General features: G+C 41.9%; 1 protein-coding gene and 1 non-coding gene across 4 annotated transcripts in view; one reads left to right on the top strand and one right to left on the bottom strand.

Annotated features, from left to right (window-relative positions):
• The window catches only part of LOC129639268 (melanoma-associated antigen B5-like), a 90,829-nt gene that overhangs the window by 16,937 nt on the left and 56,525 nt on the right, over positions 1-17,367 (bottom strand). For all 3 annotated transcript variants that reach the window (XR_008708319.1, XM_055564321.1, XM_055564322.1), the window contains exon 2: positions 2,585-2,697. Coding sequence is in view for 2 of the 3 variants with exons in the window: in XM_055564321.1 (XP_055420296.1) it covers positions 2,585-2,697 (113 nt within the window). In the remaining variant the exon portion in view is untranslated. The remainder of the gene's footprint in view (positions 1-2,584; positions 2,698-17,367) is intronic.
• LOC129640458 (U6 spliceosomal RNA) lies at positions 15,879-15,986 on the top strand. The gene has a single exon (XR_008708828.1). It is a non-coding gene; the product is annotated as a U6 spliceosomal RNA (small nuclear RNA).

Here is a 17,367-nt window from a genome sequence, read left to right as displayed (position 1 = left end):
CTATGGCATAGGGAAATTCCGTTTGTGTCTAAAATGGCCTGAGATTTAAGTGTGCTTTAGATAAAGGAAGCTCTCTTGTTTAATTTCCCTGCAAACTCCTCCATCTTTCTGGAGTGTTTATCCACTCTTTCTGGCTCTTTCTCCCATATCTCACTAAGTGAACCATATCTGAAGGCTAACGATATTGAGTGAGGCAGACCCTGCCCTGGGAACAGATTTAAGCAGGGCAGAGACTGAGATCTAGAAAGCTCTGGCATAGAGACAGGGCCTCTGAAGGACTGAGGGCTGATCAGTCAATGGAGGTGAAGGCTGGGGCAGACTGCACCCTCACAGGCTGGAGCCTGGCTCTGCCTGTTCAGGCAAGTTGGCATGCATTCCTGTCTCATCACCATGCACCCCACGGCTTAGAAACCAGAGGACTGGTGATCAGGGACTAAGCAGCCTGTTACCTGGTGCTTCGAGGAGCGTATGACTTTACCATCAAGAAGGACCATGCCCATTGGATGTAATATGATACAGATCATAGATACAAAAATCATTGCCATTTACTGTGTCAACATTTGATAGGGGCAGAGGGTGGGCTGACCATCTCTTCAGCTTGCCAAACACGCAGTGGGAGCAGTGTGTTGGAATGCCCTTTAGCATCTGGCTTTCAATTGTTTTCAGGCCTCTGGTATGAATATTGGCCACAAAAGTGGTGAGAATGTGATTGGCTGTGTGCACTATGGTCAGACTGCTCCAATCTAGTTAGAGAATAGCCCTTCCAGAAAAGCAAAGCTCACCCTCATTTATACACCAGAGACATGCAAGTTTTATGGCCGGAGGTCCTGAGGTTCGTGTGACTGTAAGAGAGATTCCAAATCAGATATCCCATGTGGTTTTTGACCCTTTCCACCTGACTGACTTCAAATAAAAATGTATCATGTTGTGTTTAGAAGGAGAAAAATGCAACATTGAACCCCCTCATCACCTGCTGCTTTGACAGACAGAAGTCTGCAAGGGAGGAAATGGAACCTGAGCAAGCTTATCTACCTTGCCCAAGGTCACCCACGGCAGTCTGGTTCTCAAGACAATGCCCTTGATCATGACCCACCTGACCAGTGTGAGTACTACCCTTTTCAACTGACAAAGTCCCAGGGGAATGTTCTAACTTTCTTTTGCTAGGCAGGCAGTGCTGACCTTCAAACATATCTTCTACTATTTTCACACTCTTGTCATCTCCTCATAAGGAAACTGCAACAGTGTAGGGTTTTACATAATATCAAACATGTGGGGGGATTCCCTAGTGGCTCAGATGGTAAAGCATCTGCCCGCAATGCAGGAGACCCCGGTTCAATCCCTGGGTCGGGAAGATCCCCTGGAGAAGGAGATGGCAACCCACCCCAGCACTCTTGCCTAGAAAATTCCATGGATGGCGGAGCCTGGTGGGCTACAGTCCATGGGGTCGCAAAGAGTCAGAAACGACTGAGCGACTTCACTAAACATGTGAGAGCAAGATCAACGTCCTCCAATGTTTCATGGATTTCAGACATGATCAAGTTCTGCCCGTAGCTACAGTCTGCCCACAGTATTTTTTAAACCAGCTAAATCAAAGAAGAGGAAGTTGGGGCAGGGAAAAAGCAGAAAAAGAATGTAGACTTATTATTCTTAAAAATTGGTAACACTCTTGGGCTTTACAGTTTATAATCCAATATGATCCGTACCAGTGCCTAAAGTACTGCATGCACATGTCTGTTCATCCCACTTAACAGATTAAGGATTCAGGTTCTATACCACTTACTAGTTACACAAGGCCCTGAGACCAGATTCCTGCCCTGAAAGTATGTACCCCTGGTTAGTCAGCTATGAAGAATACAGATTTGATTCTTTTACACTGCGACTGTCAATTGTTATAGAAATTTACATGAAAAACAATGCAACACAAAACTCTGTGCTCATCCCTAGCCTCCCCAACTCTTTTGAAACTGTCAGAGGCCTCTCTCGGAGTTCCTAACACTGGTCTGAGAAATGATGTCAAAAGCAACTTATGGAAACTTAGTTTGAAATGTACACAGCACAGCCATGCATATCTTGCATATATATGCATGCATCCCTTGAAACCATCTAGAAATAGGGACGATGAACTTGGAAAATGTGAGTAACCAAACTACAAAGTAAATGGCTAACCTTCTTGTTTGTGACCAAAGCCTACTGGTTGGGTGATTCATAATTAAAACGTGGAATTCATTAGAAGTCGGTTGGAAAAATTATAATTAGAATGAGGTATTTCTTGATCTGTTTTTGCCTAACTCAGTTTCTCTAGATTAAAACAAAAACAGCCATATTGACTAAGAGAACAGCAGAAAGAATTGATGAAACAGGGTTCCTAAAACAAACACATCATATCAAGGGTGATGGTGTCAGCCATATTTTGAATGGGAAGAGATCTCACAAGAACTTAGACCTTGCGAGTCAGTTAGGACTGTGTCCCTGCCCTGGGAAAGCCACTGGCAACCTGGTGACAGCTTATGGTATCACAGAGAAAAACTGCAGGACCAAGGCCAACCACCTGAGCACTGGGTGGTCTGAGTTTTTACAAAAGTACCTTCACAGACTCCCTTGCTGCTCCTTCTCCAGCCATAGCAGCAGGCCAGTATGGTTCCATAGCGACAGACACCAGGCTGGAGCAACGATGCCGACAACTCGTGATCCCTTGGACTGTGGATAAAGAGCCACATGTTAGAACTGAGAAAACAGGAAGCACCACAGAGACTCTATGGACATGAGAGTTACCTGATCAATTGCCACAAATCTGCTGGAAGTGCTAGACCGGACTTTGAAAACCTGAATTTCAAATTGCCAGCCTCTGCTATCATGCCTTGCAAGCCTTCACCATTAATTGTGCTAAGTCACTTCAGGCATGTTCCACTCTTTGTGACCCCCTGGACTGTAGCCCACCAGGCTCCTCTGTCCATGGGATTCTCCAGGGAAGAATACTGGAGTGGGTTGCCATGCCCTTCTCCAGGTCCCCAATATTTAGCATCAGCCATTTCCTTCTTCCCCAGGGTTAAAGAATTGGATTACATGGGACTTCCCTGGGGGTTCAGTAGATAAGAATCCACCTGCCAGTGCAGGCGACAGAGGTTTAATCCCTGGTCTGAGAGGGTTCTACATGCCGTGGGGCAATTAAGCCCATGCGCCACAGCTAGTGAGCCCCTGCTCTGCAACAAGAGAAGCCAGTGCAATGAGAAGCCCGTGCACCGCCACTGGAGAGTAGCCCCCCACTCTGCAACTAGGGAAAAGCCCACACAGCAACGAAGACCCAGTGCAGCCATTAAATACAGAAATAAACAGAACTGGGTTTCATATAATCTACGAAACTAGGACACATGAAAGTGGCCCAAATCGTCTGCTTCTGAAACCTGGAGGGGGCCAGTTTTCAGATCTGCTCTGTCCAGACACACTGGCTCCCCAGGTCTGTGTTCAGCTCGGTGCCCTATGTGCTCACGTGACTCCCTGGGCCCCGTGGCTTTGTTCCAGACAAGAGTGCTGCCCCTCTGCCCCACTGGCCACCTGGGGGCCACCGAACACACTGGAATCTTGATACACTAGAGATGGTCAAAGCTGGAAAGACGCTGTAGAGAGCCTTCATGCAAGCCATCTCCTGTTACAGATGAGGCAACTCCAGCCCGAAGGAGCAGTCACAACCTAGCAGAGCCTTGTCAGCGGTTCCAGCCCAGGGCGCCCTCCTCACTCCTGGAAACACAATTCACTCAACTCTTCATCTGTAGAGCAGAGGTTGGCAGATGTTTTCCATAAAGGGGCAGATGGTAAATAGTTTAGGTTCTGTGGGCCACGGGGTCTTTGTCCCAGTGCAAAAGCAGCTGCAAGCAACAGTAGATAGATGGGCATGGCTGTATTCAGTACATATTTATGGACACCAAAACATTTGAATTTCATAAGCTTTCCACATGTCATGCAATAATATTCTTTTTTTGGTTTAGTTTTAACCATTTATAAAGTAAAAGCCATTCTTAGCTCAAGAGCCACATAGAAACAGAGGGCCACCTAGCCTTGGCCTGAGGGCTGCAGTTTGCTGACCTTGACCTCGAGGCCGGAAAGAGTGGGCCCCAACCCCAAGTGCCAAGGCAGTAGCTTGCCACTCATTCCACGATTGGAGAGGGTTACCAGCAGATTCTGGAAGAAAAGGCTTCAGCTGTATGTTTGGTGGATGGCTGGGGTTGTTTCCTCTTGCATAGTAAATACATGATAAAATGCATGCATATTAACCCCCTGGGCACGTCAACAGACAAGGAATGTACATTTGACCATGCGCTTGCTGCAGCTGTCACCACTAATTCCAGGACACACCTAACAGCCCTTAGTCCCAATTCTCCCCTCCCTCCATTCCCTGCCAACCACAGATTTACATTCTCACTCTAGATTTGCCTATTGCGGACATTTCACAGAAGTGTAATCATATCTCCTATGGTCTTTTTGTGTCTGACCTTTTTCATTTAGCAGGTTTTCAAGGTTCATTCATCTGGCACATAAGAGCAGTTCGTTTTTTACTGATGAATACTATTCTGTTGTATGAATAGACCACATTTATCCGTTTGTCAGTTGATGGACATTTGGGATGTCTCTACCTTTTGGCTATTAAGAATAATGCTGCTACGAACACTGTGTATTAGCTTTTCTATGAACATATGTTTTCGTTTTTCTTGGGTATATACTTAGGAGTGAAAGTGCTGGACCATAGGCAGTCTATGTTTAACTTTTTGAAGAACTGACGCACTGTTTTCTTCCTTTTCTCCTTTGCCTTTTGCTTCTCTTCTTTTCTCAGCTATGTCTAAGTCCTCCTCAGTCAATCATTTTACCTTTTTGCATTTCAGGAAATGAATGGAAGCCTGGCTGCAGTCCATGCAGTAACAAAGAGTCGGATATGACTGGGTGACTGAACAACAACAAAACCCTGTTTTCCAAGATAGCTGTATCATTTCGCAGCTCCACCAACAGTGCATGAGGACTGCAACTCGTCCACGTTCTCACCAGCCCTTGTTAGTGTCCATTTTTTAATTACAGCTGTTCTAGTGGTTGAGAAGTAGTACTGTGCTTTGATTTGAATTTCCCAGATGGCTAATGATGTCGAGCAATTTTTATGTGTTTATTGGCTCTTTGTGTATCTTCTTTGGAGAAAGGTCTATTCAGGTCCTTCCCCCATTTTCCAATTGGGTTATTTGTCTTGATATGTTTAAGAATGAAATACAAAGATCAAAACTAATTGGTAAAAACAGCTGTCCCCATGCCCTGATGAATAAGGTAATGTAATTTTACCTCACCCTGAGAAAAAAATCTTCCATCTAGATCCTCAAAGAGTCAGTTTTTTAACCATGTTTGTACTGAACTTTGACAAAGTGCCCACATCTGTTTTCTCCTCCTTTAACAACATGGAGCTGAGTCTGGGGAGCAGAGTGGAGGGAGAAACTGACTCTGCCCAGAAAAGAAGAAGATGTCCCATTTCAGGTGGATTTACAAAGAACACATGACAAAAGAAACCTATCGAGGGGGATATTATGCCTGTGGGAATTTAATTCCATATTTTTATAAGGAACGTGTAATTCCTTTAGTGAAGATTTAGTGAGATTTAGTGAGATTTCAATCTATCAACAAATCATGGAGCTGACCTGTAAATTTATTTTTTTAATATTTTTATTTTGTATAGGAGTATAGCTGATTTACAATGTTGTATAGTTTCAGGTGTACAGCAAAGTGATTCAGTTATACATATACATACATCAATTCTTTTAAAATTCTTTTCCCATTTAGGTTATTACAGACCATTGAGTAGAATTCCTTCTGCTATAGAGTAGGTGCTTGCTTATTATCTATTTTAAATATAGCAGTGTGCACAGGTCAATCCCAAACTCCTAAAATATCCCTCTCTCCTACCTTTCCCCTTTTCCCACTTTCCCCCTTCTTGACCTCAGATTTGCAAGCAATAAGTGCCCCAGCTCCATTAGGAAGGGCCTTACCTATTCCCTGATGCCCCAAAACCCAGCTTCATCCTCAAAAGGAGCCATCAGGAACATGAGGAGTCAGTGGCCTGTAACTTGGAGCAGAGAAAGTGTGTGGATCAGGGGAGTGAGAAGGGAAGCAGACAGAACAGTGGGAGGGAGAAGGAGCAGGAGATAAACGAGGGCCAGAAAGGAAGGGCCTGTGTCCACATGAAACATTTGGCCCATCCTAAAGGCGCCAGAGAGTTATACAGAGGTTTCTAGCAGTTGGAAATAGCAAGGATTTTGCAAGATACAAAGCATCTTCCATAGAAGTGAGGTGAACTCAACAGGCACCAACAAGATTATTGAAACATTACAGCAAAAGCAAAGGCAAGAACTAAAAAGCTCTGCACAGCAAAGGAAACCAACAGAATGAAAAGGCAACCTACCAAATGGAAGAAAATATTTGCAAATCATGTATCTGATAAGGGGCTAATACCCAAATATAAAATGTAATATAAATATTTATAATATAAAAGGAACTCAAACAACTCATTTCCAAAAAAAAAAAAAAAGACACCACTCTGATTTTAAAATGGGTAGAAAATGTGAAGTAACATTTTTTCGAAGGAAGACATTCAGATGGCCAACACACATACGAAAAGATGCTCAACGTCAACTAGTCATCAGGAAAATGCAAATCAAAACCACAATGAGGCATCACCTTACACCTGCCAAAATGGCTATCATCAAAAGACAACAAATAACTAGTGTCAGTGAGGATATGTAGAAAAGGAACCGTCCTACACTGTTGTTGGGAATAAATATTGGTACAGGAACTCTGGAAAACAGCATGGAGGGTACTCAAAACTTTAAAACAAAACAAAACAACCATACAACCTAGCAGTTACATTTCTGGGTACTTATCCAAAGAAAAAATATATGCTCCCCTATGTTCACTGCAGCATTATTTACAATAGCCAATATATGGAAAAACCTAAGTGTCTATCAGTGAGTGAATGGATGGAAAAAAAAGTGGTATGTATATACAATGGAATATTATTCAGCCATGATAAAGAATGAAATCTTGCCATTTCAGCAACATGGATGGACCTTGAGGGCATTATGCTACCTGAAAGACAGATTCTGTATGACCTCACTTATATATACTTAAGTGTGGAAACTAAAAAACAGACCAAAAAACCACCCCAAGCTCAAAGATACAGAGAAGAGACCTGCGATTGCTGTCAGGGGCCACAAAGCAGGTAAAGGGGATCAAAAGGCACAAACTTCCACTTATACAACAAATGAGCCCTGGGGATGTAACATATAGCATGGCCACTATAGTTAATTGTGCTCGTTCATGCTCAATTGCTAAGTCGTATCTGACCCTTTGTGCCCCAACGGACTGTAGCCTGCCAGGCTCCTCTGTTCATGGGATTACCAGGCAAGAATACTGGAGTAGGTTGCCATGCACTCTTCCAGGAGATCTTCCCCACCCAGAGATTGAACTCTCCTGTGGTGGCAGGCAGATCTTTACTACTGAGCCACCAGGAAAGCCACATCATTAATAAAACTGTAATGCATATTTTAAAGTTGCTAAGATAGTCCATCTTAAAAGTTGCCATCACAAGGAAAAAAATGCTGTAACTATGTATGGTTTAGAGATGGTAACTAGACTTATTGTCATGATCATTTTGCAGTGTATACAAGTATTGAATCACTGTGTTGTGCATCTGAAATGAACATAATGTTTTATGACAATTATACCTAAAAAAGATTATTGAAACTGTGAGATGTGAAATTACAAAGAACCAAATTGAAATGTTGAAAATATGATTAAAAAAAAAAAAGCTTACTTAGAAACTTTGGTGAAAAAGCCCAGGGTTCCTGGTACCCATTTCATATGTATTTGTCAAAGTCAATAAGTTTGGATTGTGGAGAATACTGCCTGGGGTTAACTAAGAGAAGAAAGTTACCAGAAGGTGAAATTCATATACTGTTTGTACATTAACAGAACTCTACAGAGAAATCTGCTTTCTCGGGTTTTATTGCTTTCACATGTTTGCCTTTAGGTGTAAAGGTGAAACTGAGAAATCTGAGTTGTATTAATTCCTTCCAAGACATCATTTTTGACACTGTACAAAGTATCACTTGTGAAGTTCTCCAAAATGTTAATGATGAATACTTAAGACATCAAAAACTTGTTAAGGAAGTCAGATTTCTTCTCCACTATCAGGGATTCCTTCCCTGGTTACAAATGCATTTCAGTAGTACAGCTCTGTTGGAAGACATCAGATATTCGACATTACATCTAGCCTTCTGCTCACTTGTTTAAAATATGGAAAGAACAACTAAGACTCAACTCATGACTGAGAAATATACAATGGATTCTGGATGTTCAGGCAGCTACACAAATCATGAAACATCGCTTCGGTCTCCAGCTGCTCTATGGATGCAGAGACACATTCTGTGCATATTTCCTACAGGAGAGCAAGCACCTTGAAAGAACTCTGTAGAAAAAGCCATCAGAGAACCATGGGAGTCCATAAATGAGCAACGTGCCTTGTAATTAATGAGTGTGCCGTCCATGTAGTCACCCAGTTTTGAGAAACAGCTTCAAAGGGATAGCCACAAATGGGATTTTACTGGTTTAATCATCAAATTCTACATCTGGTCAGGAAAGTGGGAAAACAGTTTAAAAGAGGGAAATCACGAGTGGATAGAATGGCTAATAATTACTTGCTGATTTGTAGATGCTGGAGGAAATTTATTTATTACACCAAGAATCCAGTTCCACATTCTATGCTTGTGAGTTTTTTAATTCACATATGGCAGCTATTTAAAATTATGCAATAAAATAAAATTATTTAAAATGTTTCTGATTAAGCTGAAACAGTATTATTGAGGGGGAAAACAGAATCTACCACAGGCAAGCACAATACTGATGATAAGAGTTGGACACACTATCTTATAAAATCTTTCTAAAAACTGCTAAAAAAAAAAAAAAAAAAAAAGCTTTAACTTTTTGTTTCTTTAACTTCATAGTTCTCGAATGACATTGCAAGTAAATGTTAGTAAGTATTTCGGATTACTTTCCCAGCATCGTCTCCTACGTGCCTTTTGCCCTAATTCCAAGCCCAATCACTAACTTTCCCACCACTAATTTGACCACTCTTTTAATATCTAGTTGTGAGTACTCTGGATAAGAAATACAAACTATTAGCTGAAACCATATGAAACTATGATTTTTGAGGTTAAAAATGTCCAAATATCTGTATATCATATGTTACAATTTAACAATCACAGAAGAGAAGGCTAAGTGCTCAGTAAATCCATTTCTGTGTCTTCTGGGCACAAAGCTACACTATACTTCCCAGCCAGCCTGCTGGTTAGGTGGGGCCACATGACTGGTTTTGGCCAACAGAATGGGGGTAGAGTGTCTCCAAGCCTGTGCACACAGCCTCCTGTGGGATCCTCGACTCCGTTTCCATCAGCCCATATAGAGGACACTGGGGCCCTGGCCAAAGATGGCACCTCAAGATGGATGGAACCTGGTCCCATGTGAAAGCACATAGCAGACTCTCTCAAATGTGTGTTGGACTTAAAGGCAGGCAAAGAAATTAACTTCTACTATGTTCAGCCACTGTGACTTTGGGATGCTTTGACACATAAAGTTAGTTCACCTTGATGAATAGAATAATATTTCAAGACCATTTATTTTCCTAAAGTCTAGTACACATATTTTCCTCATGTGTGAATCCACTGAAACAAGAAACAAAAACTTAGAAAGCTATCAGTGTGATTTGCATTTAGTTTCATATTTAGCAAAGCATTTTTTTTAATGTACAAACTTTGAGCAGTGCATTCTGGGAGATCAAGAATGCATGGTTAAGGCATAGTCCTGAATTTAAGAGACATTTGAGTATCAGGAGCTCAGATGCATTTGGCTGGATTAACCCAGCTCCATGGAACCTGGTAAACCTGGGGTGATCAATAAAAAAGGAGTTCCTGAAAGAGAAAGACAAAGCTAGAAAGAGAATTCTTGGTCTTGGACTGAAAGGATCCCACCAACATTCGCTGCCACCCTGGGAGTTCTGACCAGGCTAGACAGCTGCTTGCGCATGTGTGCTTGTGTGCTCTGCCTTTGATCTCTCTTCCTAAACAACACTGGACATATAGAAGGCTCAAGGCACCCAGTCCTGAGGGCAGGAAAGTGGCTCTGTAGGTGAACAGTCTCTGTGGGGAGGAGGCCCTGAGCTGTGGCTGTCTGAGCTACATGCTGAATTGCCCAGAGCTCCTTTCACGCACTATACAGCTTGCTGTCTATATTGATCAGATTAATCACAAATTGCCATCTCCACAGCTGAAGCTAAATGTTTTTTAAAATATTTCAGGGATTGTGTAAGTCGTATTGTATTTATCCATTGGATTCCTTATTTTCTGCGCAAATACACTTGTTAGTATGCTTGTTTATGGTCAGGTTCCAGGAAACTTTATGATATTCTCCAAGACAAATTGAGAAGTTAAAACGTTTTTGCTGATGTTTTTACATTTAAATATTGCCAAACGAAAGAAATGAAGTGTTTTCTAAATACGGACAACAAGGTCCAGCCAGAAGAGATTTGTTTTTGCTTTCTCCTGTTTTTATCATACCTTCCAGCACGACAAGTCCATAGTACCCAACTAGTTAAAATAAATTCTGGGCTCCCATCCATTTTTGACATACACAGTCCAAGTCCAGCAAGCCCAGGGATGCCCCCAAAACATCTCACTTTCCTGGATGTGTAGGCATCTGAGAACCCAATCCAAAATGCTCAAGCTATCAAGTGTATCCCAGTGTGTGTTGATGCATCTTCAAATTTCCTATGCCATGAGTATACAAACTTGGAACTCTTCACTGCTTCTTCTATTCCTCTCACTTATTCTTAATCCAATGGAGAGTTGCTGGGAGGTTTTAAGAAGAGGGCTGACCTGACCTGATTTATTCTCAAGGAGAAAACTCTAAGACATGGACTAGAGGGGACAAAAGAAGAATCTAGGGGAAGCTCTTGCGGGGGTGGGTGGTTCTGGTGAGGGAGGATGGTTATAGGGCTGGATGGTGGCAGGCAGGAGGGAGAGAAGGAGAAGGACTTGACACATGGTCTGGAGTGGGACTTAGCACCTGACTGTGCATAAGTGGGGAGGAAGAGTAAGTGGGCAGGAACAATGCCCAGGTTTTCAACACTAATCAGTCTGGACACTTCTGGAACAGGGGGAATGGATGAGAAGCAGGAAATGAGTTTTGGAGAGCTGACCAAGAGTTCACTTTTGGATGTCCTAAGCTCATTAAGACATCCTGATGAATAGGGCAAGAATTGACAAAGGATTAATCTCCAAAATATATAAACAGCTCATGCAGCTCAATATCAAGAATACAAACACCCCAATCAAAAAATGGGTGGAAGATCTAAATAGACACTTCTTCAAAGAAGATATTCAGATGGCTAAAAAGCAGACGAAAAGATGGCCAGTATCACTAATTATGAGAGGAATGCAAATCAAAACTACAGTGAGGTATCTCCTCACACCAGTCAGAATGGCCATCATCAAAAAGTCTACAAACAATAAGAGAGGGTATGGAGAAGAGCGAACCCTACTACACTGTCAGTGGGAACATAAACTGGTACAGCCACTATAGAGAACAGTATGGAGGTTCCTTAAAAAACTAAAAATAGAGCTACCATATGATCCAGCAATCCCACTCCTGGGCATCTATCTGGAGAAAATTATAATTGAGAAGGATACATGCACCCCTGTGTTCATTTCAGCACTATTTACAATAGCCAAGACATGGAAACAACCTAAATGTCCATCAATAGAGGAATGGATAAAGCAGATGTGGTACATATACACAATGGAATATTATTCAGCTATAAAAAAAAAATGAAATAATGCCATCTGCTACAACATGGAGAGATCTAGAGATTGTTATACCGAGTGAAGTGTCAGAGAAAGACAAACACCATATGGCATCACTTATATGTGGAGTCTAAAAAAGGGGGGGGGGTTCAAAATAAACTTATCTACAAAATAGCAATAGAGTCACAGATGTAGAAAATAAACTTGTGGCTGCTGCTGCTGCTGCTGTCGCTTCAGTCGTGTCCGACTCTGTGCAACCCCATAGACGGCAGCCCACCAGGCTTCCCCGTTCCTGGGATTTTCCAGGCAAGAACACTGGAGTGAGTTGCCATTTCCTTCTCCAATGCATGAAAGTGAAAGTGAAGTCGCTCAGTCGTGTCCGACTCTAGCGACCCCATGGACTGCAGCCTACCAGGGGGTAAAGAGGGGATAATGGATAAGGTCTCTGCCCTTCCCCCAAGGCAGGTCATAAGACCCTCAGGTTAGAGATGCCCCTCACCCCCATACCCGAGGAGAGGAGCATTCCTTTCTCTGCAGATGGAGTGATGCTGGAGGGAATCTGAAGGAACTGACCTTGCTGGGTTACCCCTCGTTGAAACTTCCCACGACTTTCCACCCTTCATCAGACCTCGTATAGAAACACTTAGGGGTAACCGTTTGAATCTTCATTTCCTTATGAAGCCTCCCAGATTGGATAAAATTTATAGTACAGAAATGTGTGTGCTTTCTTCTTTTTTTCCCTTTAATTTTTATTGAAGTATAGTCAATTTACAATATTGTGTTAGTTCCAGGTGTACAGCAAAGTGGATCGATTATACATACACATATATCTACTCTTTTTTTAGATTCTTTTTCCATATAGGTCATTACAGACAACTGAGTAGAGTTCCCTGTGGTACAGAGTAGGTCCTTGTTGGTTATCTATTTCATATACTGTGGTGTGTGTATGTCCATTCCAACGTCCCAATTTATCCTCCCCCCACATCCCCTAACCACCTGGTAACCATAAGTTTGTTTTCTCCATCTGTAACTCAGTTTCTGTTTTGTAGATAAGTTAATTCGTACCTTTAAAAAAAATTCCACATAAAAGCAATATCATATTTTTGTCTTTCCCTGTCTGACTAACTTCACTTAGTCTGACAATCTCCAGGTCCATCCATGTTGCTGCAAATGGCATTACTGCATTCTTTTTATGACTAATACTCCTTTGTATATGTGTAGCACATCTTCTTTATCCTTTCCTCTGCTGATGGCTATTTAGGTTGTTTCCATGTCTCGGCTATTGTAAATAGGGCTATGAGCATAGTGGTTCATGTATCTTTTCAAATTATGGTTTTCTCTGGGTATATGCCCAGGATTGCTAGATCATATGCTAGCTCTGGTTTTTAGTTTTTTAAGGAACCTCCACACTGTTTTCTATAGTGGCTGTCTGTACCACTTTATATTCCCAGGAACAGTTTAGGAGGGTTCCCTTTTCTCCACATTCTCTCCAGCATTTATTGTTTGTACATTTTTTAAATGACGACCATTGATACCTCCGGAGAAGGCAATGGCACCCCACTCCAGTACTCTTGCCTGGAAAATCCCATGGATGGAGGAGCCTGGTAGGCTGCAGTCCATGGGGTCGCTACAAGTCGGACACGACTGAGCAACTTCACTTTCACTTTTCACTTTCATGCTTTGGAGAAGGAAATGGCAACCCACTCCAGTGTTCTTGACTGGAGAATCCCAGGGACGGTGGAGCCTCGTGGGCTGCTGTCTATGGGGTCGCAGAGTTGGACACGACTAAAGTGACTTAGCAGCAGCAGCAGCAGCATTGATACCTCATTGTAGCTCTGATTTGCATTTTTGTACTAATTAGTGAGATTGAGCATCTTTTCATGTGCCTCTTGGCCATCTGTATGTCTTCTTTGGAGAATTGTCTACAAGATCTTCCACCCATTTTTTGATTGAGTTTTTTTCCTTATTTTTGATATTGAGCTGCATGAACTGTTTGTATATTTTGGAGATTAAGCCCTTGTTGATTGCTTCAGTTGCAAATATTTTCTCCCATTCTGAGAGTTCTCTTTTCGTTTTAGTCATGATTTCCTTTGCTGTGCAAAAGCTTTTAAGTTTAATTACATCCCATGTGTTTATTTTTTGTTTTTACTTTTGTTACTCTAGAAGATGGATCAAAAACAATCTTCCTGCTATTTATGGCAAAGTGTGTTCTGCTGATGTTTTCCAATAATAAGAGTTTTATAGTATCCAGCCTTACATTGAGGTCTTTAACCCATTTTGAGTTTATTTTGGTGTATGGTGTTAGGGGGTGTTCTAATTTCATTCGTTCATGCATCTGTCCAGTTTTCCCAACCGTGTGTACTTTCTTTTTTATTAATCTGTCTTTTGTTTCTTATTTTTATTAGAAAAATGAACATTGTCTGTTTTCAGGTGCAAAATACTGATCTAGCACATCCCCAAGCCCCCGAGGAGGCCAGCTGTGCTTAACAACCCCTCCAGAGGAAACCCAGAAGACATGGCTGAGGAAGGCTTCTTATAGAACAAATTGTTTCCATGTCTTGGCTATTGTAAGCAGTGTTGCTATGAACTAGCATGTATCTTTTAGAATTATATTTTTGTCCAGATACATGCCCAGGAGTGGGATTGATGGATCATATGGCAACTCTATTTTTAGTTTTTTTGAGGAATCATTTGAAATTTCATGCGTGGGTTCCCAAGGCCTTTTGTGCCCCGCCTCAGAGGTCTGATGGCTTAGGAGCACTTGCACACATGCTTGTTGGGGCCTGGAGCTGTCTCTGAAGATAAGCCCTAGACTCTGCCCATTTCCCTTCTGTGTCCTTGCCACCAACAGGCTGAAATGGGATTTCTGCTTTAAACCATGACCTTGGATCCCAATCTTGGCAGGACCTTTAAGAATATAAGGTGACTGAGGAATCTGAGCACGTTGGGGGCTCCCCAGTATTAATCAGAGTGTGTGTGGTAATTCTTTGGAGAAAAGTTAATAAGTACATACTTGGGCTTCTCCAGTGGCTTAGTGGTAAAGAATTTGCTTGTAACACAGGAGAGGCAGGAGACCCGGATTTGATCCCTGGGTTGGGAAGATCCCCTGGAGGAGGGCATGGAAACCCATTCCAGGATTCTTGCCTGGAGAATCCCATGGGCAGAGGAGCCTGGTGGGCTACAGTCCATGAGGTCGCCGAGTCAGACACAACTGAGCGAACACGCAGGAGTTGATAGTGCTACGCAAATGCACTGATGTGCTCAGGGCACCAGAACTTTCTGGTGCTTTTTACTCTTCCTGTAGCATCCTCAGCTGACACTGACTTTCTAGTTGCAAGTGCCTCCAGTTGTCACCCGTTGCCCACTCCCCTTGCCACAGGCCCAAATTAAGAGGATCCAAGTTCCCAGGGGGACAATGAATAATCCTGCTGAATCAGATATTTCTCATAGCACATTTCAGAGTGTGGGCTCTACCAAGCACAGAAGCAAGGCTTTCTGAGAACCACATTACATGTTCACAAGCTTTCTCTGAGGTTCTCAGGCAACATCTAAGTGCTGATGTGCCCACCCTGAAGGCTGTGAAGGCTGGATGGATGATGATGTGTTTATGCACATAAATCTAAATAACAAAAATCATTTAAAAGGTAAATAGAGCATCGAACCATACTAAGTCTTTTAGGTGCATGGAGTCAATACCACACGAGAATTAACAATATACATCTATTTTGCAATTACAGCAGTTGATGGCAAGTAAGTCTAATCCTCAGCTGACCTTGCCTATCTCATGTGGTTGTGTGCTGCTACCATGCACTCGTCACAGTGGCAGAATCTCCTATATGCAGAAGTGCTAACTTACACAAAGTGACAAGTCTCAATGTGTCATATCTGAAAATTAAAAAAGCTTATCTTTTAGGAGATAAAGTAGGTATTTGTATTCATTGTGCTTTCAGATGCCCCATTATAACCAAGATGGTTTTGCACAATCAAAATAATGTTACAGTGCTAGAAGCTTCAATAGCATATATACTAAAACTCGAATGCTACAGAGATTAGCATGGCCCCTGCACAAGGATGACACACAAATTCGGAGAAGTGTTCCATATTTCTTACAGTTTTGAGCATTAAAAAAATAATATTAGGAATAGGATTCACAGAATATTTTTAAAGTTTACCAAAAAAAAAAAACCCTTAAGATTACATTCAACTTGCAATTTTTTATTTGCATTCTTGACTGCTTTAGGTATTAAAAAATAGGACTCTGCATGTGCTTCTATAGTGTGAGTTATTTGGTAGGTTGCTCTTTCTGGTAGAATTTCCCACCATTTTAAAGTAAAGGTACACATATTTCAACCCTGAAATTAGGTGCATTCAATTTTAACAAATTATTTTTGAGTTTTAAAAAATATGTGCCAGAAATTTTGATATAGTTAATGCAATCAATTAGTTTCATTAGGAGAAGACAGACTATTTTCAGGAATGATTAGTTCATGAAAGTATCCAACTATGTTGATAAGAAGAAAATAAAATGACAAAATGCATGTTACAGTGCCCCCAAAGATGCTTGGAAAACTAGTAAGTCATGGCAGATGATGTATATATTCATGAAGCTTTAATTTCATGCAGTTATGCATTTCTCACAAATCACTTTGGTTATGTGGTCTTCACACTGAGGGATGTGTTTAGATAAACCCATTTATGATTTCAGTTGTTAAACTACAATATTTTATAGCATTTATTCAGTGCATCCTGATTTCTTTAAGGTTTAAATGTTACCGTTTTTCCTGAAAACTAAAAAGTCTCTCCTGGTATAGAGGACCTGTCAGCTCCTATTGTTAGAACTGAAACTGCCCTGAGATAGTCTTGAGTTTTAAGAACAGATTTTACTTTCACTGTCAGTTCAGTTCAGTTCAGTCGCTCAGTCGTGTCCTACTCTTTGCGACCTCATGAATCACAGCACGCCAGGCCTCCCTGTCCATCACCAACTCCCGGAGTTCACTCAGACTCATGTCCATCGAGTGGGTGATGCCATCCAGGCATCTCATCCTCTGTTGTCCCCTTCTCCTCCTGCCCCCAATCCCTCCCAGCATCAGGGTCTTTTCCAGTGAGTCAACTCTTCGCATGAGGTGGCCGAAGTACTGGAGTTTCACCTTCAGCATCAGTCCTTTCAATGAACACCCAGGACTGATCTCCTTTAGGATGGACTGGTTGGATCTCCTTGCACTCCAAGGGACTCTCAAGAGTCTTCTCCAACACCACAGTTCAAAAGCATCAATTCTTCAGCGCTCAGCTTTCTTTATAGTCCAACTCTCACATCCATACATGACCACTGGAAAAACCATAGCCTTGGCTAGACAGACCACTGTAGACTTCTCAGATTTAGTAACCTGTCCTTCATTATAAAAGATCACCATAACCAAGTCACCATCTTTTTTTTGGTTGGGTTGGCTTCACTCAGCTTGTAGATCTTAATTCCCCCAGAAGGGATTGA

Source organism: Bubalus kerabau, chromosome X, assembly GCF_029407905.1.
Source record: "Bubalus kerabau isolate K-KA32 ecotype Philippines breed swamp buffalo chromosome X, PCC_UOA_SB_1v2, whole genome shotgun sequence".
In the NCBI taxonomy this organism is placed as follows: Eukaryota; Metazoa; Chordata; class Mammalia; order Artiodactyla; family Bovidae; genus Bubalus; species Bubalus kerabau.
Note: the sequence above shows the minus strand (reverse complement) of the source record. Positions and strands in the feature narration are given on the sequence as shown.